Source organism: Antennarius striatus, chromosome 22, assembly GCF_040054535.1.
Source record: "Antennarius striatus isolate MH-2024 chromosome 22, ASM4005453v1, whole genome shotgun sequence".
Lineage (NCBI taxonomy): Eukaryota > Metazoa > Chordata > Actinopteri > Lophiiformes > Antennariidae > Antennarius > Antennarius striatus.
Window position 1 is genome coordinate 10,275,182 of NC_090797.1, and position 23,400 is coordinate 10,298,581.

General features: G+C 40.0%; 2 protein-coding genes across 2 annotated transcripts; both read left to right on the plus strand.

Annotated features, from left to right (window-relative positions):
* pyroxd1 (pyridine nucleotide-disulphide oxidoreductase domain 1) lies at positions 1–7,086 on the plus strand. Its single transcript, XM_068306977.1, has 13 exons — positions 1–304; positions 403–483; positions 626–745; positions 1,022–1,150; positions 1,903–1,976; positions 2,173–2,369; positions 2,487–2,584; positions 3,375–3,477; positions 3,571–3,686; positions 4,147–4,269; positions 4,997–5,134; positions 5,318–5,407; positions 5,823–7,086. The coding sequence occupies exons 1-13, from the start codon at positions 227–229 to the stop codon at positions 5,979–5,981; spliced, it is 1,506 nt and encodes a 501-aa protein (XP_068163078.1). The 5' UTR covers positions 1–226; the 3' UTR covers positions 5,982–7,086.
* A 775-nt stretch (positions 7,087–7,861) lies between these two features.
* etnk1 (ethanolamine kinase 1) lies at positions 7,862–21,677 on the plus strand. Its single transcript, XM_068307578.1, has 8 exons — positions 7,862–8,360; positions 9,457–9,716; positions 10,213–10,353; positions 12,157–12,299; positions 16,733–16,816; positions 16,903–17,063; positions 17,823–17,896; positions 18,303–21,677. Exons 1-8 carry the CDS (start codon positions 8,214–8,216, stop codon positions 18,373–18,375), a joined length of 1,083 nt encoding a protein of 360 aa, XP_068163679.1. The 5' UTR covers positions 7,862–8,213; the 3' UTR covers positions 18,376–21,677.
* The last annotated feature ends 1,723 nt before the right edge of the window (positions 21,678–23,400 follow it).

Consider the following 23,400-nt stretch of genomic DNA (forward strand, 5'->3'; position numbering starts at 1 on the left):
TTCGAGCTCTTTTAGGTATGAAGAAGCTGGGATCAGTAGCTAGCACAAGAAATTTCTAGGAAATCTATTATATTTATGAACGATTAGTTAAATTAACGTTCACGAGTCCGAAAAACAAACCCCGTCAGATTCACCGTTTGACTTTATCTCCGATGCATTTGTTTCAAAATGCGAAGGAGTGAGTGTTAGCTACAAACTGCTAGCATATCAGTCTTATAAGCATAAGATGGAAGAAAAGAAAGAGAAAACATTTAGTTTTGTAATCGTGGGAGGTGGAATCGCGGGTGTGACTTGTGTTGAGCAGGTGAAGATGAATAAATAGGTTATGTTCACACAGAAAATTGCTCAAGTAGGACACAGTTTTGCTGCTGTCGTGTACTTAACATCCACCTTTATTGACAGCTATCATCTCAGATTCCCTGCGCTGAAGTGGCTTTGATTACAGCAGGTCCCCATATCAAGGCAGTAACCAACTATAAACAGGTCAGGATGATGATGATGACTAAGATGAAGTTGTATACCCTAACGACAAGCAGTGATTAAAAGTATACCTGCACTCAATGCTGAGAATGTCACGTATTAAAAAAAAAAGAAGAAGTTTATATTGGTCTGTTCTCTCTCTAAGGTGTCCAAGATACTGGAAGAGTTCGACGTTGAGGAGCGACCATCTAGTGTTTTGGAGGAGAAATATTCCAATCTGACTGTGATCCACTCTTCTGTCAAATCACTTCACACACAATCACATGTCAGTAGTTTTTTTTTGTAGATTATGAATGATAGGGATACACTAGTTGTACATGTTTGCTATGTTCATACAGCATATTTGGTATGCTGGATTTTATTATTGACTATCACCTGCTAATTCCTGAATCACAGCCCAACCAAGGCTTTATGAGAATATTATCTGTGTACTGTCGCCACCTTGTGGGAATATCAGTGCAGCAAGAACATTGACTTGAAGTTTTTGTTCATCAGACTCAATTGTGATTTGAAAATTTCCTATTTTTATGATCGTCCTTAGTATGTGGAAACTGCAGATGGTCGTGTTTTTGGTTATGAGAAGCTGTGTATATGCAGTGGTGGACGACCTAAGCTTCTAACGCAAGACAACCCTCATGTACTGGGGATACGGGACACAGACAGTGCCCAGGTACAACCCCACATCTCTGGGATTTATATTGTTACGGACATGCATTTTATAAATTTACAGAAGACACTGAAATAATATAAATGACTTCTTTAGTAGGATACATGCAAGAGAAAATATAGGACCTACTGTATTTTCTGACACTTTTGTGAATAACTTGAAAAGTATGCAATTTATGTAAAAATGTGTACAATTTGATGTAGATCCAGATTAGAATCACAATATATCAAATAAAATATATATTTGCAATTCACATTTTTGAGTAATACAGAAAACAGTAGGAGCAGTTTCTATGTCACTGTGAAATGATGGGAAATGGAGCTAAAAAATCTCTATCCATCTTCCATTTGTTAGATGTGAGGCTTTTTTAAAAAACATTTTCATCAATTTAACAAAAATCGCACCAATTTCCATAAAACTTTCTGGAGGTTTGGGCCCTGAGCAAACTAAACTAATAATCAGGATTATTTTGGCATTCTTCCTTTTCTTGTCAGCTGTTAAGATACCGTCTCAATGTCACTGCACTGGATCTTGGCACTGTGAACAAAAATATCTTCAAGTAACAAATGTGGCAGCTACATTATATTTTTGTATTTGTTTAAAAATGAAGGCAATAGCAGAGTAAATATAGAACTCCTGATTTTAAATAAGTGAATTGTTTAGAATTGTCCGGGGAATCTATGAACAGTCATTATGGTTGAACTTGAAGCATTTCATCCTGTGATTAAAGCTTGTTAACGTTCTTTGTGCCTCAGGAGTTTCGGAAGCGGTTATCCGAAGCAAAAAGAATAGTTGTCGTTGGAAATGGAGGGATTGCCCTGGAATTAGTGTAAGTAAAAGAAAAAATATTAACAAGGTGTGCCAGTATTTAGGAAATTGCGTGATTGTTTTAATTCATGTAACCCATCGTTTTCTGTCATATTTGAATTGTCCTCTTGAAACCGATCAAACTGATTCTTTTACATGTTGCTGTGATTAGCTGCTCCATCTGTTCCTTCCATGCTCTTGTGACACATTCCTCATAGATACGAGGTGGAGGGCTGTGAGGTGATCTGGGCTGTGAAGGACAAAGCTATTGGAAACACCTTCTTTGACGTTGGCGCAGCACAATTCCTCATTCCATCCCTGGAAGTTGACAAGCCGGAACGACCTGCTCCCTGTAAGAGACTCCGCTATACGACGGAGGATTCAACACCTGAGGGGTCCCAGACATTCACAGCAGGTCTTATTTAAATGCATTTTCTTATGCTACACTAGATTCTGTGCTGAGATCCTAATCATTCATTTTTTAAAATTAAAATAATTGCTCATTTTCCTTTGTATGTTTGTGAATGTCCAGAGAGAAATTCACGGGGCTGTGGTTCTGGTACTACAGAGGCTGGCAGCGCCCTTGGCCCAGACTGGCATGCAGATATACTTTTACGAGGAGCAGAGCAGGTGAGATTTCATAGTTACTAGTTACTACAGAATGGTTCCTAAGTGATGGAGGTTGACTTACAAAAAAGGATGCACCAATCTGCCTTTTTTGCTTTGTGTTAAATAAGTTTTACACCTTTGTGTTTAAAGTGTGTGTGGTTCATTGGAAGCTGCACTGTGACCTCAGGCAGTATGAGTTAGCCCTTTCTTGCTGGCTCATTGGATGTGCATGAACTCTATAGTTTAACTGTTCAGAACAGGAACAACAGTGATGTGATATGTAAATAATTTGAAGTTGAAAGGAAAGAAATTGTCCAGCTACCAAGGATAGTCCTTTGTGAATGTGGCTTCTGCAACACGTATTGAGCACTAATCAGATTAAAGTAATAGACAAATATTATGGCCTAATGTTCAAAATTAAAACAACTTTAGCTCTCTCTCCTCACACTCATGTAACATGTAGGAATGAAATCTAAACGCATGACTAGTAATTTGCATTACACCAAATGAAGATAAATCACAATAGTTGAACAAAATGATTTGACCAACAAACTGCCATAATGATTTAAGCATCATTACAAACACAACACCATAGTGTAGGTAGAAGAAAACTAACAAGTAATTGAATACCATATTAGCACATTGTCTCACCAACGCCTTATTTTGCTCATTTATTCAGTATCAGACTGTTAATGACGTTAGTGTCTGTTCATCTTTTCTAGGGGATGACATAACCTTTACAAATATGCATGTATTCATTTTGACATTCTCTTGTGTTACACCTGTCCCCTCCTCTCTTCTTCCTGCTCAGGTGTCCCGCAGAGTTTCATTGGAGTACCAGTGTGAGGTGGAAAAGATCTTCACCTCAGATGAGCTCCTAACTTCCCCAAAGCAAACACTCAGCACTGAAAATGGTGAGAACTAGGTGTGCTGCGTAGATTTGACTGATCCTTGTTCCCTTGTTTTTCCTCTAACTTTCAATTCCTCAAACCATTCTGTCCTCTCAGGAGGATCTTGGCCAGTTTACGTTCAGCTGACCAATGGCAAAACATTTGGCTGTGACTTTGTCGTCAGTGCCACCGGTGTTGTGCCAAACACTGAGCCATTTCTCCATGGCAACAATGTAAGTAATTAAGTACTAATCTCTGTTGTGCTTCAGAGTCTTTTGACTTGACCAGCACCACAAATTTGATTTACTATGAGGTCTGCCTTTTTGTAAACTGATGGGCTACTACAGCCATGTAAATCTAAAGAAATGGGAAAATCAGTTGGTAACATTTATAATACATCTTCCTGCTGACTAAGTAATGAAATATATTTTTTAATTATCCCAGATCAACTGTCCATGTTGGTTATCAGAAAAACAATCTAGCAGCAGTTAGCTATTAAAGCCTTCAGAGGTCACTAAATCACAGATATGCTTTTCTAAGTTGTTTTAAGCTGGAATTCCCCACAGTCGCATCATTAAAATGGGTAGAAGTTTGTTACTTTGATTTTAATATTTATTTCCCTTTAAGTATAGTGAATTAATCATACATTGGTCCTTAAAAGTGATAACTTGTTTTTTGGCCTTGTGTGTTTAGTTTGCCCTGGCAGACGATGGTGGCCTGCAGGTCAATGAGCACATGAGGACATCAGAGCCAGACGTTTATGCTGCAGGAGATGTTTGCACTGCATGCTGGGAGGTCAGCCCACTGTGGCAGCAGGTACACTGATTGACAAAGTGTTGCATCAGACAGAAGGACTTTTTTTCTTTAGAACAGCATCCAGTAGTTGTAGGGATTGTAGCTAATTATTTGCCTTCAGACAAAATGAGGTTATGTTCCACATTAGAGCAAAGATTCTCTGAATCGTTAAACCCAAAATATGGTGTGACCCAGTTTGGTTTGAGTCAAAGACAACATCTCCATGAGTATTTTGTAGAGACTCAAATGTTTCTGTAATCATTCATCAACCACACTCAGTGGAAACATTGTACTTAAGTTAATGAGTTTGTCTTTGTGCCCCCCACAAATAAGGGAGGCATGTATAGTTACCATTGTCCCCTAATAGAGCCTACCTACCTCAGTAAGTCCATGAGTGTTATGATGATGGTGTGGTTTACCCACATCTCCCCGCAAACCAGTGGACAAAATTCTTTGAAAGTTCACACATGCTTTCTCTAAACCTGTAATTTGTACATAACTGGCTCCTCCACTTTGCTTTTTTGTTTGGTTTTCTTTTTTCTTCTTTTTAGATTTGTCGTCACTTTGAAACTGTGTCAACTACTATGTCTGTTTGCTATTTTTCTGCTAAGATACAGATTATTAGGGTCTGTCCACATTAGGACAAATTGTGTTTTTCAAGTTGTGAGGACATCTTTGTCATCTGATGCTCATTTTCTAGATGAAGTGACGCACAATAGTATTTGTGTTTCTTGTGTGTTTTGCTCAGATGCGGTTGTGGACACAGGCCCGTCAGATGGGTTGGTACGCCGGCCGCTGCATGGCGGCACACATCCAGTCAGAACCAATCGAGCTGGACTTCTGTTTCGAACTCTTCTCACACATTACTAAATTCTTCAACTACAAGGTGCGTTTCATTTCACCACAGGAGAGTGAAGTTATTTAAGTGCTAAACAACATGTTAATCATCTATGATGTAAAGTTTTCCATTACTTCCTTTAAATGATGTTTCAGATTGCAGCTCAGCGTCCTCTCCTCTGTACCTCATGGTTCATTTGCATTGTTAAACAGTTTCCTGGTCATTCTACAGGTGGTCCTGCTGGGGAAGTATAATGGGCAGGGGCTGGGGACCGATTGTGAGCTACTGGTGCGCTGCACCAAAGGCCAAGAGTATGTCAAGGTAATATTCAAAGAACAGCCATGTGGCAATATTCCTGTGTGCCATTGTATCTGGTGTTTTTAACAGTTAATCATTTATCAACAGTGATACACTTACGTAAGGGACATTTTCTTCATATGATATCTGACAAATCTATTTTTTATAATCAGCATCTAAGTATCAATTTTGTTTCGTGATAGTCATTTTGCCATTTGAATGCTTTCAGCTCTATGAAGGGAGCCACTGTTTTTCTTGCTGGTTCAGGGCCTAAGGCAAAAAGAAAAAAACAGATCAGTTGATTATTTGTTCTAGATAAAACGCCCAAACATTTGATAGCTTCAGAGTTTGGTCCTTGTGTGTCATCATTTATTCACTTCAGGAGATACTGTGGCTTCTCGCTTCATTTTCACACATGACCCTTGTTATAATGTTCCAGGTTGTCCTCAGGGGAGGACGGATGGTGGGAGCGGTGCTGATTGGGGAAACAGATCTGGAGGAGACATTTGAGAACCTGATTCTCAATCAGATGGATTTGACGCCATATGGAGAGGAGTTGCTCAATCCCAACATCGACATAGAAGACTACTTTGATTAAATGCAATTGGAGTCATTCACTGACACGTTGAAAAAAACACAAACAAACTCATAAGTCATTCAAGGCCGATGACACCAATGACAGAATTATCATTCAAGATTATTCTTTCATGGTTTCTTTAAAGATGTGTGAATAAGAAGCAATAATCTTATTATGCTCTTGTATATTTAAAAATATATTATTCCTTTGAAATTACTTATTCTCAAAAATCAAGTGCCCTTAATGAATAATAAATATTTGTCTGTAAACATTTCATACAGAATATTCAGCAGAACGTTCTGTTGATATAAAGACATTACATGTGTTAAGTGCTTCAAATAAAAAGAAACAACATAATGTGAGAAAAAATTACACTTGACAGAATACAAAAAACCCCTACATTTAAAAAGAACTGCAAAAAGCACAAGACAATGCAAAAGGAAAAGGTGAAAGCTTTTTAAGTATAGAGCTGGCTCTGACATCTGTAGGTAGTGTGTCCCATAGATTTGAGGAAAAAACTGACAAAACCTTCATGTTTCTGGTGGTTTTTGTGATCTCTTTTTCGTGATGCTGAATAACTAACAATGGAGCGTACAATGCAGCTAGGTACCAGCCCAAATTAGTAATTTAAATATACAGTGTGTGTATAAAAGTTATGTTTTTCATAAAGTTGTGGCATAAATTCAATGAATTTAAATTCTCCAGTGACACAAATCTGATAAAACCAGTGTGAAATTGACACACTTTCCCTCTGACTGGGACATACATGACAATAAGAAAAAAATCTTTTTGTCACTTTATTCTCATTGTGAAACTTGATGAAATGTCTCCTAGAGCAGGAAATACGGCTCCTCGTCTGCCTCGGCAAACATTATAACAATAGATTTTCAGGCTTGCACAATGCCATCAATTGTTCGTACCATGGATGTTTTGCTGCTGGGCATTTGCAACTTCAAAATGTCCTAAAAAAATTGTGTTTCTTATAAATCTTCGATGTATAAGTAATGATCTTCACAAAGAGAATGGAAATGCCTCAAGAAAGTGAACCCTGTGTTCCGCTCACAAACCTGTATGTTTGGGTTGTTGTTTTTTTTAGTGTTTTGGGGTCAGTAGTTCACAACAACCCACCTTCACACTTAGATTTATTGCTCACACTTAAAAAAAAAAGGTTGATACATTAACCACTTCAGTCATTATGCGATGATTAAAGATTAACATGTATGACAACAAAACATAATAATCTGACAAGTAGTGAGGAATAAATGGGGACATGTTTTTACAACTATAAAGAAAAATTGTTAGGCTTCAAAACAGACTAAAAAAATAAGGGCAATGTCCATGAAGAAGCTACTGATAAAATCTCCTTTCCTCAGATGACCCTTGGAAATTCAGCTCCAGTGGAATTGCCCCCTGGCTTTCAAGAAATGACTAGTTACACTGGGAAGTCTCCCCAAATGTAAGCGTGCTGTGTCAAGATAACATTCGTGTGCCTTTTCTTTTCATGTTACTATGTCCCAGTACAGTATACTACTTTGCAACATAACATATGTACGTAAAGCTTACTGACTTGACCTCTTTAATGAAAGGTCTCAAACTGAGTGTTTCCACAATCCACATGTTTTGTTTTTTCCTAAAATGTCCTTCCTACGTCTGCTGGTATGCCGTTCTAATATTTCCAACACACATTTGACAGAGAGCTCATTCAACCGTATCACGGAAGTGACGTACAGCTTCATGGCGCGATTTCTTTTCATGTGTTCCGCCTTGCCCCACCCTACTGTGCTCTGATTGGCTAAGGAAAGATTTTCTTGTAAAAAAAACAAAAAAAACCTTATATGTATGCACGAAGAACTACCAAGTTGAATTCCAAACGGATAATTTCACGTTTTGTGTCTACTTTACACTTTTTATTTCTAAATTTGAACGTTTGCTTCACATTTACTTTACCTTTTCTATTCTGTCGCCGTTGCATAAGTAGTTAATACCAATGTAAAAAGCTGTGTTGAATGATTAAGCTCCGCCTCCGGTAGACCCTGACGGAAGGATCACGCGCTCCTAGTGAGTCATTCAGCGCATCGCGTGAACATATTCTCCTCGAACGGGTGAGGTTTTTCAGAGACGTTGCTACACACCGACCACGCAGGACCTTAATACCGGCTGCTGAACATTCATCTCAATATATTGCGAAATTTGCTACGGCGTACAGCAGTCCTGAACAGATTTCAAATTATTTCAAGAAATAAAGATTCAGGCATGGCAAATTACATTCATGTACCCGACGAGGCTCCCGCTGTGCCCAAAATAGACGTGACAGTTGACGAGAGCGACTACAGATCCGGTGCACTGAAGTTGATTAAGGAGCTGAGACCCAACTGGAAGCCGTCTGAAGTCAAAGTGAAGGTGTGGTTTCATCTATTCGAATCATTCAATGGAAACTGTTTCTTATGGCATGTATTTTTACTCTGTACAATTTTAAGTTGGACAAAATAGCCAAAACATATATTAGCTAGCTAGGTGGTCCTCCATTAATGGGTCTTGTCAGCCAATATTCAATTATTCAGAGGACAAGATAGAGCCTGCATTTCAATATTACAAATATGCAGCTAATACGTCAATGCCATCGAATAGTTGTTGACATTTATAAACACTGGATTAATTCAAATGCAACTCTTGGGAAATATTTACTCGTTAAAATACTGTTCGCCTTTGCTAATACCATATGCGTCAGCAGTGGGAGTTTTCCTTGTAGCGTAGCACGCAGCGCGGCCCCGTTACTGCAGGTTACATTGAAGGCGTGGACGTAGATGCTGGTTGTGAATGTCACGTAAGACGCGAGCTAATTTATCTAGGAGATACAGTAGATGTGCTGGGGAAAAAAAACCCCGTATCATTTTAGCGCAGGAGTTTCACCTTTACTGTACCATACTTCAGGTGACTTTGTAAAAGCATTCTCTCGAACAGGGCTTGTTTCGTAACGGGGCTAGCAGTAAGGGAACATTGTCTCCTGTCTATACGTTGAAAATTCCCAGAACGTGACAAACTTTCCTCTAAACGGGTGGGGGGCGTGGCTCCTCTCCGTAAACAGGATGGGGGTTGGTCACATGATCACATCGCTTACGTTCGGCAATGAGTGAAATGCGGGAACTCAGCAGATGCCTAGCATTGCGTCCTGATGAAAATTGAAATTCCTGGCAGTCATGTTATTGTCACGCAATCCAATATAGAATGAACAACTTGTCTGTTGGCACAATGCCGTCACTTCACAAAAATGTTCAGACAAGGTTCATTTAAAAAAAAAAAATGAAGGCAATCTTGGCTTAAAATCAGCTTCTCTTTGAATTCTCAGGTTTTATGCAGTATTTTGATCAATATACGTCAGGTATAGTGCTTGAAATGTATACTGCAGAGTATTGTCCTCTATGTAAGCCTAGATTTTTGAAGTATCAGTCCAATTCACAATTTTTACATCCCTTCTTTCCTTTTTTTGTTTCTGCAGTTTTTCACAGATGGAATAACCAATAAGTTGCTGGGCTGCTATGTGGGTGCAGTCATGCAGGATGTGGTCCTGGTCCGTATTTATGGCAATAAAACTGAGCTGTTAGTTGACCGGGAAAATGAGGTGAAAAGTTTCAGGGTACTACATGCACACCGCTGCGCACCGCACCTTTACTGTACCTTCAACAATGGCCTGTGTTACGAATTCCTTCAAGGAACTGCGCTGGAGCCTGAGGACATTCGCAGCCAGCCTGTTTTCAGGTAAACAATGTGCTACCCCGTGGTATGTCATGTGGAGGGGTTGACATTGGAAGCTATTGACAGTCAAATTGGCTTTAATAGTTAAATGCATTTTATGGCATGTATTAGAGAAAAAGGGTTGAGATGGAAGAGCTTTTTTTTCCTTTCTTGCCACAGTCCTTGCTTTCATTTTCTTTTTTCACAAAATGGACGCAGTTCCACTGCTGTTATTTCCATTACAAACGTCACATTGTCCGCATGGAGTGGCTGTCCCAGTCGTGGGTTTAAAAATAAGGGTTAAGCGAAAATGTTTCAACCAACTGAAGCTGAACTTCTTTAAACGAGTCGTAAGCAGTTTGCAGAGTTTGTCGAAGTTTAAAACTAAAGCAGTTTTAAATTTCCCCACTGTGGGACTATAAAGGGTTATCTTAACTTTGCAGTAGTTTTGGAGCCCAGTTGCATATTGCAGCATTCTGCTCAAATTCAGATTATCCCATTTTTCTCTTTTATCTTGCAGGCTCATTGCCAGGCAGCTGGCCAAATATCATGCCATCCATGCCCACAACGGCTGGGTACCACAGTCTGATCTGTGGCTGAAGATGGGCAAGTACTTTGCGCTAATTCCCAAGAGCTTTGAGGATGCTGAGAAGAATGCAAGGTGAGGTCAGGTAGAGGAAGTAAATTTGTAAATTTCCCAGTTTGGGATCGATAAAGTATGTCTTATTTTAGGATTTTAAAAAAGTGAAATCAATCCTCTGGTGGGACTGATTTGACTTTCTTTTAGCTCTTTAATCCCACAAGTTTTACATTGGTTGTTAAAGATGGAACCACACAAGGAGTGAACCATTTCACTTCTTCTCATCTCTGTTAAACAGCGTGTGATTAGATATGGTAATGTGGTGTGTTGTCATTAAACATTTTAATTATCTGTCAGACTGTTCATCTGAGGACTGTTTAAAGGTGTGGTTGAAATTATAACCCCGTATCACATAATTTGTTATTTGGTGTGGAGCAAATAACATCAAACGTGGCATTTAAAGGTTGCCTTCATTGCTTTTTTGATAATCATTGATCAATGAAGTAATTATTTTATAGCCAAGTAAAAACAACCTGCCTGACTTTTCAAGTTAAATAAAAAATCCTGTTATACACTTTAGTGGATATTGTTGGTAATGAAGAACAAGTAAGGCTTTCAATAAATAGTTTGAATAGTTTGTATAAACTGTTAGGCCTTTTAAAGTGATCTGATTACTCTGATATCACTGCATGTAACTATAATGAATGCCTTTTTTATCAGTGAGTCACAGATGTTTGCAGAAGCCATGTGTGCGGTGGACCATAAAAATATTTATCACCTGTGCTGTTCAGATGTTAAGGAAGTCATGGAAGTCAAGGAATTTGTAACCTCTACACGTTTGACTTATCTTTACAACTACAGCATTCCCAAGAGACGGCATAAGCTAGTGAAAGATAACGACTGTCGTAATTCATAAGTAGGAAAATATTCAGCTTTCATAAACTGGAAGAAACTCTGGTTTTATTTGGAACATAACTATTTTGTATTCTTTTGAGTGTCATTGTGACATAAGTGTCCCTCCTTTAAGTTTGTGTAATTAATGTTTTTTTGAAAAGAACAAATATATTCATCTGTTTTATCACTCAAAACAAATCCAAATCAAAGTGACTTTGTAGACATTTGATTCACATAGAGGCAACCTAAATATTAACATGGTAATAAAAACAAAACAAAACACCAGGACTTTACAGGGCTTTTTGTTTGTGTTGAAAATAATTATTCAATGTTTGTATCTCAAATTTAATTCTGATTCTTTGAAAAAGTATTTGTTCATCGTTGTGACTATCAGTTACAACAGATGCTGGAGCTATGACTACAAATTAGATAGATATAGGATGGATGGATGGATAAATACTGTATTAATCCTGAAGGAAATTACATCAAACATTAAATCCATAAAACAAATCAATTGGAGAAAAGGGTTTTCTTAAAACTTTAAAAGGACTTGACCCAGACTTTTACATGGTCTTCAGGTTTTTTTTTTTACCATTAATGAAACAACCAATCAAGTTGAGATGATACAATGGAAAATATTTTCTATAATGGACCCGTATCTAGCAGACAGGAAATGTGGTTTGAATAAGCAATAGTGACGACTTGAGTAAAGTCGTGTGATCTGTTGTTCTCATATGGTTTCAGTTGACCTTCAAAAATTCTCCATTTATTGAAACAAATTTTTCAAACACGTACTCAGTTTGGTAACATTTAGTTGTTATCAGACACAGCCTTTGTTTTCTGGGAACTATGTTGCACATTGTTATAATTATGAAACAAATAATAAAATAATATGGCATATTTTTCTTTCTGTTCCTGTGTCACCCCTATTTCCTGCTATACATGAATATACATGTTTGGTAGTCACCTTCTCTGACTCTGCGCCCTCAGGTTGAGGACAGAGGTTCCCAACCCGCTGTGCCTCCGAGAAGAGCTGGTGTGGCTTCAGCAGAGCTTGTCTGTGTTGGGCTCCCCAGTGGTTCTGTGCCACAACGACTTGCTCTGCAAAAACATCATCTATAACCAGGAGGCAGGTGAGTATAAACCACACAAGTGTAGTCATAGACATTACTGTGTGACTGAATTGTGTTGTAGTGTGAACGGCATTGGTGCCTGCACTCAGGTAGGAATCCCATTAAGTGCACTTCTTCAAGGTTAGTCACATGCTTCACTCAGTGTCAGTGTTTGCATGTGGTGCAGGTGTAGAATTAGAACGGTCAGAAAAGACACTCCCGTTATCTGGATACTCTGTTTTGTTCTACAGGGAATCCTTATCTGGACTGGATGAATGCAGCACAAACACAAAATGGTGTGTTGAGGGTGGGGCAAAATTATGTGCATCTGTCTTCAGTTAATTTGGACTGTTTGCAAAGCAGACATCTGAATCAAAGCAGTAAAAACACAGTGAACTTAAGAAGTCCCATGATGGTTTAGTTCCATTAAGGTTCCAGCATGCAAAAAAAAAGCAGAATGCCCTCTATTCTTGTAGGTGAAATGCAGCAGTCGTAAATACACCTGTGAGTTTCCTGCCAAGCCACAACATTTGCTGTACAGTCCATTATGAGTTAAAGTTAAAGCAACTCATCTGTTCCTGATTTTAGTTTTCCTGGGCTTCAGTTTCTCATTCCATTTAAACCCAGAGAGCACTCCCATTTTTTAACAAGGACCAGAGGCCTTGTTCAGAAGTGAAAAACGAAGCTGTTTCCAATTCGGCTTTTTTTTTTTCTCTCTTCTAAATGACGTCTGATCTGCCGTTCTAATTCTGTGATGCATACCTGGAACATAACCCAGCCTGAACAAACAATGCCATTCCATCAGTTTTATTGACAGCGCTCAGCTTTAGTAGTGTTCCACAGTTTCATGGATTGAATGTGAAGCAGCATGTCCTCATGCAAACTTATTAGTGCTGAGCAACTTTAATAATATTGGTCAATGAGATTGTGCCAGTCAGTGAAACTGTTGAGAGATTTGCAAATAAGTCTTCTGCAGATTCATTGTCTTTGTAAAGGGGAGAGAAGGGATTATAACGTGGGTGGGAGGATTCAGGATTTTTCTTTTTTTAATGTATGTGGGAGGTGGGTGGGGTGAGCTGTTAGCCCCCTCGTCAGTTCGTGGCGAGGGGCGGGGCCCTTCTCACAGCTCCTTGTGTCTAGCCTTTCTCCCCTAGGATGACAGCTGAGGCTGTGGCTGCCCTGCGCCGCCCTGCCGTGGGAGGCAATGGAGAGAGAGAGAAAGAGAGAGAGAGGGAGAGAGACAAACCTCACGAACACTCTGCCCTGAGGGCCGTCGTGTAGTCTGCCCACTGCTCAGGCTAATCGGGATGAGTTCATGGCAGCAGTAGGAGCCACGTACCTACCCATTACCCTCCAGTGTTACTCGCTCCCCTCCCCCAGCTGTCCTCCTCACTTTAACTTGGCTACTTACGATGCTGGTCATCACACAACTGTTGTTATGGTTTGCTGTAAAGCTTCTTTACATCACTGCTCCTTTTTTTCCCCCACAACTGGGACTTTCACGGCATCAGTGGTCAGATCCTATCTGTGAAAGGATAAATCTGGTGATGTTCTGTGTTTTGTTTATCAGCCAGAACCATCTTGAATTAAACCTGTTTCAATATTACCATGATTATTTTGAAGTAGGCAGTGAGAGCCACATTGATTTTTGTTCAGATACATTATGATGAATGCACACAATGTAGTTTAGGAAGTACCGCATTCTGGTATAAATACTTCTAACGGCTCCAGTGCCGTAAGTAGACTGCAGTAAATCCTTTGTCTACTGAAACAGTGGCCAGCTGTTTTTGTTTGTTTAGCTATAAACATCTGTGACTTCTTAGATTTAAACGTTTGTCCCCAGAAGGAATGAATGGGTCCTTTGCTGAAAATTGAAAGACAGACGATCACTAGTTTTGATCTTTTCATGGGTTTAACTGATGTTAAGAATATAGAATATCATCGGATTTATCCTTGACAGCTAAACATGCTTCTGCAAAAAGTATTTTATTAAAAGATTTGAAATCTGCCACACAATTAGTTGAACCTTTATTTATGAAACTAATGCTTTTATTTCATTGGAACTGTGCAAGCATTAAGTTATGAAGCTCCCATAAGTGTTTATTTTGTCATATTCCAACGAGCAACATTCACCTGAGTGTTAAAATCTGTTCATGATGCATTTAAATATTTGTAGACTTGCAGAATCATGTTTCAGGCTCGAATTTATAAGGCTGACTCACTTTTTTTTTTGGAAATAATATTGATAAATGCCAGAAAAGTGATCCCTCAAGTGTAATCACACGTTTTAACAAAGCATTCCCATCAAGACCACACCTACTTATGTCAGTAGATCTGATACCTCAATAGTCTTGGGACTTAAAGTCATAATGACTTGATTTTTGGTCACACCCACTCAAACTGTCTTAAGTCATTGTTGGAATACACTCTGTCCCTTTCTCACTTTGCATTTGCAGCCTTTTGTTCGATTGAAAAGGCAGCGCAGGCATAAAGTCTGAAAATCTATCATGCTGCTACCATCACCTCTGCACTTCTGTTGCTGTTGTCGTTGGAACCACTTGTCTGCCAAAAGCAACAACAGAGGCTTCCTGCATCGGGAAAAAAAGGGGAACATTTTCTTTTAGCAGTTTTTTTTAACGTTAAAAGTTTAACGTTTACACTTTAATAAAAAACAAAAGCCGTATTGTCTTTGTTGCCCAGCTTCCAACAGGCTGCTAGTTTTCTTGCCTCTTATTTTCCCCAGATGTTGGCAAAGACAAAACAAAAACAAAAAACTACGCTCATTGTAATCAGTCACAGGAGCCATAAAATGTGCCACTCAGCAGCCAACAGGAAACCTCTCAACAGTTCTGTCATTTGCAGAAGCAGCAGAGGTGTCACGCGATTGGGTTTGCAGCAGACCAATAGGAAGGGACCTTTGGAGGGGAGTGTTGCGAGAAGTGAAGTTGAGGTTGCATGCGTGAGAGGGTAAAGAAAAGTAATAGGAGTTTGGCTGCAGGGCCTGATGTTTCGACACTGTGCGTTGGAGCAAGAATGGATAAAAGACATGTCAGTGAGAGAGTGAGCATGTGTGAAAGATGTGTTTGCCCCAACCTTTTCATCTGCTGCACAGGGGGGGCTATAGCCACTGCCTGGAGGTGTTCAGTTGTGTCCCGCTAGGACCCACCCGCTGGCTGGTAACCCACCTCAAAGTGTCTTTCTCTGTAGTCCAGCACCACCTCAGAGACTTATGTTCCACATGTTAGAGCAAAGACAAAAACCCAAGGCTTGAATAAACCAAGAGATTTAAGAGAAGAGACTTTGAAGTATAATTTATTCTTTTTCTAAATTCCATTGTTTATTCATGTCTTTCAAATAATGGGCTTGTAAGTACGGGTTTGTAATTTGAGATCAAGCACATAATGACTGAATTCTTCCCCCTTTGTTCATTGTTAATACTTCACACTGTATTTTCAGTGGCCCATAAAAGCGATAGACACGTCACAACACTGTTTGAGCTGTCCTCTTTATACATAAGTCATTAAAAAAAGACGCTTTTCAGATTTAAACGTATTTAACGACTTAAGTCATCGAAGCCAGTAGTGCAGAGCTTTCTCAAACGACTTATCATTTTTCAAGCGGGCGTGTCCATGAGGTTTAGTTTGCTGTCACCCCCAGACTCTCTGCAGCAGCAGCACTTTAACAGCATCTATCGAACTTGGCTGCAGGACATTTGCTTTGGCAGCCCACAGTGCTTTTCCGCAGATCACTTTCGTGCCTTATGGTGTTTTGCCATCTTCCACCCTTTGTCCATCTGTTTTCTTTTTCCCTCTCTTCCCGTTTCTTCTATAGATTGTATCTTTGACTCTATTCTGTGCATGTGTCTTAAACAAAGCCAGATGTAGTCATTATTTTCCCCTCTAAAAATTTGAATGCGTGCCATTTGTGGAATAGGGATTTCATCTTCAGCTAATGTGTCCCAGATGTTTGTGCTCTTATAGAAGACTTACGTAACCCAGTTATGAGCGTATCTGATCCAATATAACAGATTATATATAGTCATTTTTCTTTTCATGTCTTTGGTTTAACTGATCAGAACAACAACAGAAAGCATATACTTCTTGTCTGCAAACTCTGATTTCCTTACATATTAACAACATGAATATATTCATCACAAGTAGCATTGTAGTGCATGTGTAGGGAGTATTTTCACATGACTTTTAGTCGACATATTTCTCTTTGTTGCATTTTTCGTGCTGGTGTCTCCCGCTACAGTCTTGCTTTTCTCAAAATGCAAACCCTTACTCCTCGCTCCACAATCGGCTAACCAGCCATCCTGTCCAGTCAGACAGGGAAAAAAAGTAACAGTCTGAAAAAAGCCTTGACATCCTCAATATTCAAAGGGAAAAGACAACATAATCATTTTCTCTCAGCCTCCCGTTCCTCTGTCTAAACAACACTGCTTCTCTTTCCAGGAAATGTAAAGTTCATTGACTATGAGTATGCTGGGTACAATTACCAAGCCTATGACATTGGGAACCATTTCAACGAGTTTGCTGGTGAGTTAAACCGGTTTTGCATATAGAAAGGTGTGCGTGTGTTGAAAGTTTAATCATGAGTGTTAAATGTGTGTGTTTTGCTGCAGGCCTGAACGAGGTGGATTACAGCCACTACCCAGACCGGGCCTTTCAGCTGCAGTGGCTGCGCTCATACCTGGAGGCCTATAATGAGTATAAAGGCCAGAGAGCCGACGTGACCGACAGAGAGGTGGAGGTCATTTATGTCCAGGTCAACCGATTTGCCTTGGTAAGTGTTTGAATTGCAAATGTGGTTTGAACACATAGATTCTAAAGAGACCTACAATGAAGTCAATTTAAAGCCCCTTGTGGTGACTATGATTGGCTGACAGCAAAGTCATATGTTTAATACAGCTAAAAGATTTTTCCAATCATTTGTGGAAGTAAATAAAGAAGAATATTCAGATAGCAATCTAGAAATAGCCCATCGTTGTTCCCTGGAGTGTTCAGGTCGTAACATCCGTACTACTTTTAATCTGATTATGAAAATATGAGTTATATTTGATCCTCTGGTGAATGTTGAAGGATAACTAACCCTCATTTCACTCTCAGTGAGACGTTTCCTGTAACAGGTAAAATGAAGCGATGAAAGCCGAACACCTGTCGAGCTCTGTGTGTGTGTGTGTGTGTGTGTATTTCCAGGCGTGCTGCCATGTGTACAATTAGTACACAGTATTGAGTGATGTGGGTTATGAAACGTGCAGCTACCTGCACTAAAATGAGAGAGGGCTGTTTGTGATGTGCTTGCTGGTAAGGCCACCATATGGGAGTCGGCTTAATGACAACCGCTAACCCTTGTGAGGCTGAGCGCTGTCCCCTGAGCCCCGGGCTGTCTTGTTTATCATCAAGGAGAAATGAGGAGGAGGGAGCTACTAGGAGTTTCCACAAGTGTTGGCGTGATCTGTGTCAGCTAATTAGAAATGACATTTACTTTTGCATTGACAAAACGCTGATCTTTTTTGTTTTGTTTCTTTTTTTCTTTTTGCAGGCGTCTCATTTCTTCTGGGGTCTCTGGGCTTTGATTCAGGCAAAGTTCTCCACCATCGACTTTGACTTCTTGGGGTACGTCCAGCTTGGAATAAACACATTTCTGCAGCGTTAATGTCAGCGTTTCATTTGAGTAGATATCATCGTAAGTCATCCAGTTGTAAAAGTATAGTAACAAGTCAAGGTTAAGAATGCTTACAGAAATTGTATGCTATCATGGGAAGTACCAAACTCACATTAGGAAGACCAACACAATCCTGAGGTTATGATTAAACTCTATCGTGTACTGTTGACCTCCGAGATGTTTGATTGTGTGCAGCGACACCAAGACAGGAGATTTCATTGACCTCAAATCTACGAACAAGTCGGTCAAGGAGTACAAGTCACTGAAGAAGACTTCACTCCACTACCCAGCTCAACTGTCATGCTACGAACATTGTCTTTTCGCTGACTGCTCCTCTCTGTTTGTGTTCGTAATCAGATATGCGGTCCTGCGGTTCAACCAGTACTTCAAGATGAAATCTGAGGTGGCTGCCCTGAACCTACCAGAATAAAAGACCTTCTTTATCTTCACTTCTTCCTGCTGTCCCTCCCTTCCAACTCTGCGCTTCACATGACGACAGCAGAGCGTCCTCTTGGGGCTAAATGTAGGCTCGAGCTGGACTGAGTCTGTCCTTTTTTAGTGCAGACGGGGTCCCCTCTACATGTCCTGAGCTCTGTAGATTGAATAGACCGCAAACCAAATCCAACATCTGATTTCACACCTTGTTTACCAAGAAGGAGCTCGAGACACATGCACTGTGGATGTGAGTCACAGGAAGCCCACATAACTCGATTTATTGTGGTCATCTCAAGTTATTCTGCTACCCAGGCAGCATCACATATGTTTATTTGCTTCCCTATAAATACATCATAATCCCCTGTTTCACAACCAATATATGGTAACCCCCAACATAAGTGACCTGAGTACCGATCTGGAGATGCCTTCCTTTTAAGCACATAGTAGTTCTAGGTTAATGACAGCATTTATGACTATATGAAAGCAACACAAAGCCTGCTTTGGTTGCTAAGGAACCAATATGAAATTAGCAAAAGAAGAAGCATGTAAAAGTCTTTGTGGTATGAACGCACAAAAAAAAGTTCACAAGGCCTCCCCCATGACTCCTTCCCAGCCTTATTTACTCCACCAGCGTGTGTGTGTGTGTGTGTGGGTGGTGGACCAGAGCCATGCTTCCATTGTTCCTTATGGTTTGGTAAGGGTATGTCTTGTGGTTTTTCTGGGCTGATGGTAGAATCATTGAATTGTAGGTAAGGATCTCATGTCTGCGTTTAACTTCTTGGAGTGCGATAAGTGAATGCTAGGGCGGCACGGTGGTGCAGTGGGTGGCGCTGTCGCCGCACAACAACGTGCGTTTGGGTTCGAGTCCCACTCTGTGGAGTTTGCATGTTCTCCCAGTGTCTGCGTGGGTTCTTTCCGGGTTCTCCGACTTCCTTCCACCTCCAAAAACATGGGCTTCAGGTTAATTGGCCATTCCAAATTGCCCGTTGTGTGTAAGTGTGTGTGTGTGGTTGTATCAGTGTAGCTCCGCGGTGCACTGGCATCGCACCCCGAGTTTGCCCCGCCTCATGCTGTAAGACAAGCTGGGATAGGCTCCAGCTCCCCATGACCCGCACAAGCGGATGAAGCGGTCAGAAAATGAATGAATGAACACTACGCAGCCTTTTGAACCGAGGGACATGATCACTGTTCTATGTTTCTAGTTTGCATTGGCTGTCTTTTTTTTTTTTTTGTTAAATCATAACGTGGATAGGCCTTCATTTCTTCAAACATTCCGCTTTGGTAATGCTAGACAATGAAATATTTTAGTTCACATGATAAGTCACTAGTTTTGGGGGGTTAATCACATGGATTGTGTGCTGAACGAGACAGGACCAAACAGTTACATCATCTGTTTCATGTCATGTGAAAATTGAGAATCTTCTTTCATATTCCGTAATGCTGCTCTTCACTCCTAATGAACCAAGAACTGACCATTTTATTCAGTTGTACGCAAGGTTTTCTTAGCTCTTTGTTACGTGACCTTGCTAACTATCACAGCGACTGTTTATTGACATTCTTGGTGTGGAGCATTCAATGTTGAGACGAAGTTCTGTTGAAAGTTTGTAGGGAAGAGGTTGAAAGTTAAGTTGGTTCAAGTTGCTCTCGTGGACTGAAATTCTTGGTGGGACCTGAGGAGCAAGGGCGCCACCTTCTGGAGGAAAAAAAAAAGTCTTCCCTTTTGAGTTTCTGGGACTCACCATTGACCATTATTTGCGATGTTCCTGTTCCTGATCCATAGCAGGCCCCTGTAAAACTGAAACAACATCATCTCAGTTGCTGTAAAAAGCCTATACCAAAGTGCTTGCAATTAGCTTTTAGCATGTACATACCGCACACTGTATCATCTTCCATGTAGCACAAAGAGCATTAGACTGACAGTTAAATACCTTTTATACTTATTTAAATGGAAATGTTTGAGAGTGGTGTTGGACGGTGTGTGAATGTTTGCTGATGCATCGACAGGTGCCTTTTGGGTAAATGTAGCACATGCCAGAAGAGCTCTTGATTTTCTTCCTCCTGAGCAAAAAAATACGTCAGATGCGACCAAGCAGTTTTGCTCAGGTGATGTCTAGCAATGAGTAGTCCCTGAAGTTTTAGCATCAGGCTGGTGTAACGACTGTAAAGGCCACTAGGTGTCCCACGTCACTCAGCAGCCTGTCCCACTGAGCCTATAAATGGGAGTGTGACAGCACGGCAGTCCATCCAAATAGCTCTAATGCATTCTATAACATTTCACGACAGCTTTGCTATTCATCTAAATTTTAATATCACAATACAGTCAGACTGCAGCCTCTTGAAACTTCAGTAAAGACATCTGTAGCTCGATTTCAAGTGTGAATAATAACCTCACATCCGAGTTCTCCACTAAATGTTCCAGCAACTTTTCAATGAAAGCTTTGTTAAGGAACAAAGGAGTTGTGTCTCCTATAATACTAACGCAAAGAGGGTTAGCTCTGCATTGACCGATGATGCAGTGACTGTAATAAAAAATAAGACAGAAAGAGGATGTTGTTGAAAGTATTACAGCGTGTCCGAACCTTTAAACCCCATTTTTCTGCACCGGATCTGTCATGATATGGGTGCCTTTTAGTGCTCAGTAGAAGAGCGACACCATGTGGCCAACGTTCACTTCTGAATACTCAGTTGTAAGTCTATGGAAGATGACTAGACACCCACAGTCCTGAAGTTCAGTGTTTTGTTTTTTTTCATACTGTTCAACTAAGTTCAATGGATTAATTACAAAGTTGAAATGTAAACCTTGGTACATTGGCTGTTAAAATGTGAAAACATGTTTCATAAAATGTGTATTGAATGGTAATATGTTGTTGGTTGCAGGTTTCGGTTGTACAGTCAGACCATGTTTACACAAGGTGCGCACAAAAAAATAAAGTTTTTACACTTGACCCCAAAATATTTCATGTGAGAAACATTTCCAACAGGATTTATTTCTCATTCAGAAACTGTCAATCATCTCAACACTGCTAATATTTTAATTCTTTATGGTTTTGAGTTTCATATGTAACATTGAAAAATGTCTGCCCTCATATCCCTAAACATTTATCAAAAATGTTAATATGTACAGGAAACAAATGTAATATCGATGTGTGTGAATGAATGTACATAGTGGGCTCTTTAATTTTTATTTTCTAGAAATTACATTAAAGTTTATAGTTGCCTTGGATAAGCTAAGAGCATAAATTTAAAAAAAAAAAGACATTTTCAATACTGTGAAAAAATAAAGTATATTTACTCTGATCTCTCCATCTCATCTGTTCATCTCACCCCTTTAGATGTTTATCCCATAATTATCTTTTTTCTGGTATCTTGGTCCACTCCAAAAATATAGAAGGCCTTTCCAGCTGCACACACCCAAAAACCTTCCTGAAAACCACACTATGAAGTGGTTAGCAAATATGTAAATGATACAAAAACAAGCAGAGACATTACGCCCTTGCTTGAGATCGCTGCAATAAGAATTTAGTTAAGGTGTGGGTGCAGTCTGCTCGACTTGTGCAAGTGGTCACAAATAAATACCTTAAATTCATTCTCCTTGAATTGATCTGTCACAGATCTGAGCCATTACAAAGCAGCCATGTCAGCACTGTCTCATTTCAGCTGACAGCAAGTAGCACCAAATTTTAAACACTTGTCAGCAAAAATCTGTGTCAAAAAATATAGCATTATTGTAGGAGATGTAGGATGTGAGCTCATCAGCAGAGAGGATAAAAACAGTAAGCTGTGGGAGCTGATAATAAACCCACCATCACAGGTTAGTGGTGTTTTAATCTCATCCTGTCCACTGTTACAGAAGGCCTGTACTTCACTGGATGTGATACCACAGAAGGCCACAAGATGGCAGTAGACACCCTTGGAAGAAAGTACAGTCTTCTAACCTGACAGCGCTCACACACAGTGAAAAATCACGGAAAAGTGAACATTTTATTTATGACATTAATACATATCATAGATTTCTCATGATAACAGCGATATAAGAAAATTAGAATAAATGACGGTTGATTGGCCGGTCCCAAATTGCCCGTAGGAGAGTGTGTGTGTGTGTGTGTGCATGGTTGTCTGTCCTTGTGTGTGGCTCCAGGCGGTGCACTGGCGTCGTGCCCGGAGTGTCCCCCGCCTCACGCCCTATGCCAGCTGAGATAGGCTCCAGCTCCCCGTGACCCGCTACGGCGGATGAAGAATGAATGAATGAATGACATAGAAAACATCACATTCAAATACCCTCAGACTCTGACACTGAGGCATTGGCTGGTTCACCTTGTGGACAACCAAACTGGGTTGCCTGATAAAATAAGTGACCAGTAATTTATTTAAAAGGAGCTGTTGAGTTTGGGTCATAATGACAGATGAGACACTGTAAAGTCTGTTGGTCAGGAAAAAACTTCTATGATGAGAAAAAATTATGTCGTAATTTGCTATATATTGCCGTTAGTAAATGAGCAGCAAGACACAATTTACAACAACGCAGTTATAATTTTTCCACCTCAAGAGTTAAATTAGAAACATTTACATCTCACACTCCAAAAATGTAAGAAAAGGCTTTTGCGTGCCATTCTCCGGAAGCAAATCAAGCCCGCCTTTCATTCCCCTAATATGAGCACTGTCTTATACAGTTGAACAATTACATCCAACTCGCTGGCTGTAATTCAATTAACTTCCTCCCCCTGGCTTCATCCACCCATATAATACACACATTAATTAACAGCAGAATCCAATATCGGCTGTTCTGCGCCTCCACTTATTTTCATTTACCATAAAAAGGTCAGAGCAGCCACTTCCAGCTGAAGACAATTGGTGTTATAATGGATTACACTTGTACATCACCAGAGCTCAGTGTGTGTGTGTGTGTGTGTGTGTGTGTGTGTGTGTGTGTGTGTGTGTGGTGGTGGGGGCTAAGTAGAGAAATAAGCCTGTTGGTAGTCAGAGGCGGAGGAAGGAAGTGCTGACACAGCTGTGATGCACA

Excerpts from the sequence above, each read along its gene's own strand:
- pyroxd1 (XM_068306977.1), top strand. The coding sequence starts at position 227 with ATGGAAGAAAAGAAAGAGAAAACATTTAGTTTTGTAATCGTGGGAGGT. Across the intron at positions 746-1,021 it reads CACTTCACACACAATCACAT|TATGTGGAAACTGCAGATGG; the intron begins GTCAGTAGTTTT and ends GATCGTCCTTAG. Across the intron at positions 2,585-3,374 it reads TTTTACGAGGAGCAGAGCAG|GTGTCCCGCAGAGTTTCATT; the intron begins GTGAGATTTCAT and ends CTTCCTGCTCAG.
- etnk1 (XM_068307578.1), top strand. The coding sequence starts at position 8,214 with ATGGCAAATTACATTCATGTACCCGACGAGGCTCCCGCTGTGCCCAAA. Across the intron at positions 9,717-10,212 it reads CGCAGCCAGCCTGTTTTCAG|GCTCATTGCCAGGCAGCTGG; the intron begins GTAAACAATGTG and ends TTTATCTTGCAG. Across the intron at positions 16,817-16,902 it reads CCATTTCAACGAGTTTGCTG|GCCTGAACGAGGTGGATTAC; the intron begins GTGAGTTAAACC and ends GTTTTGCTGCAG.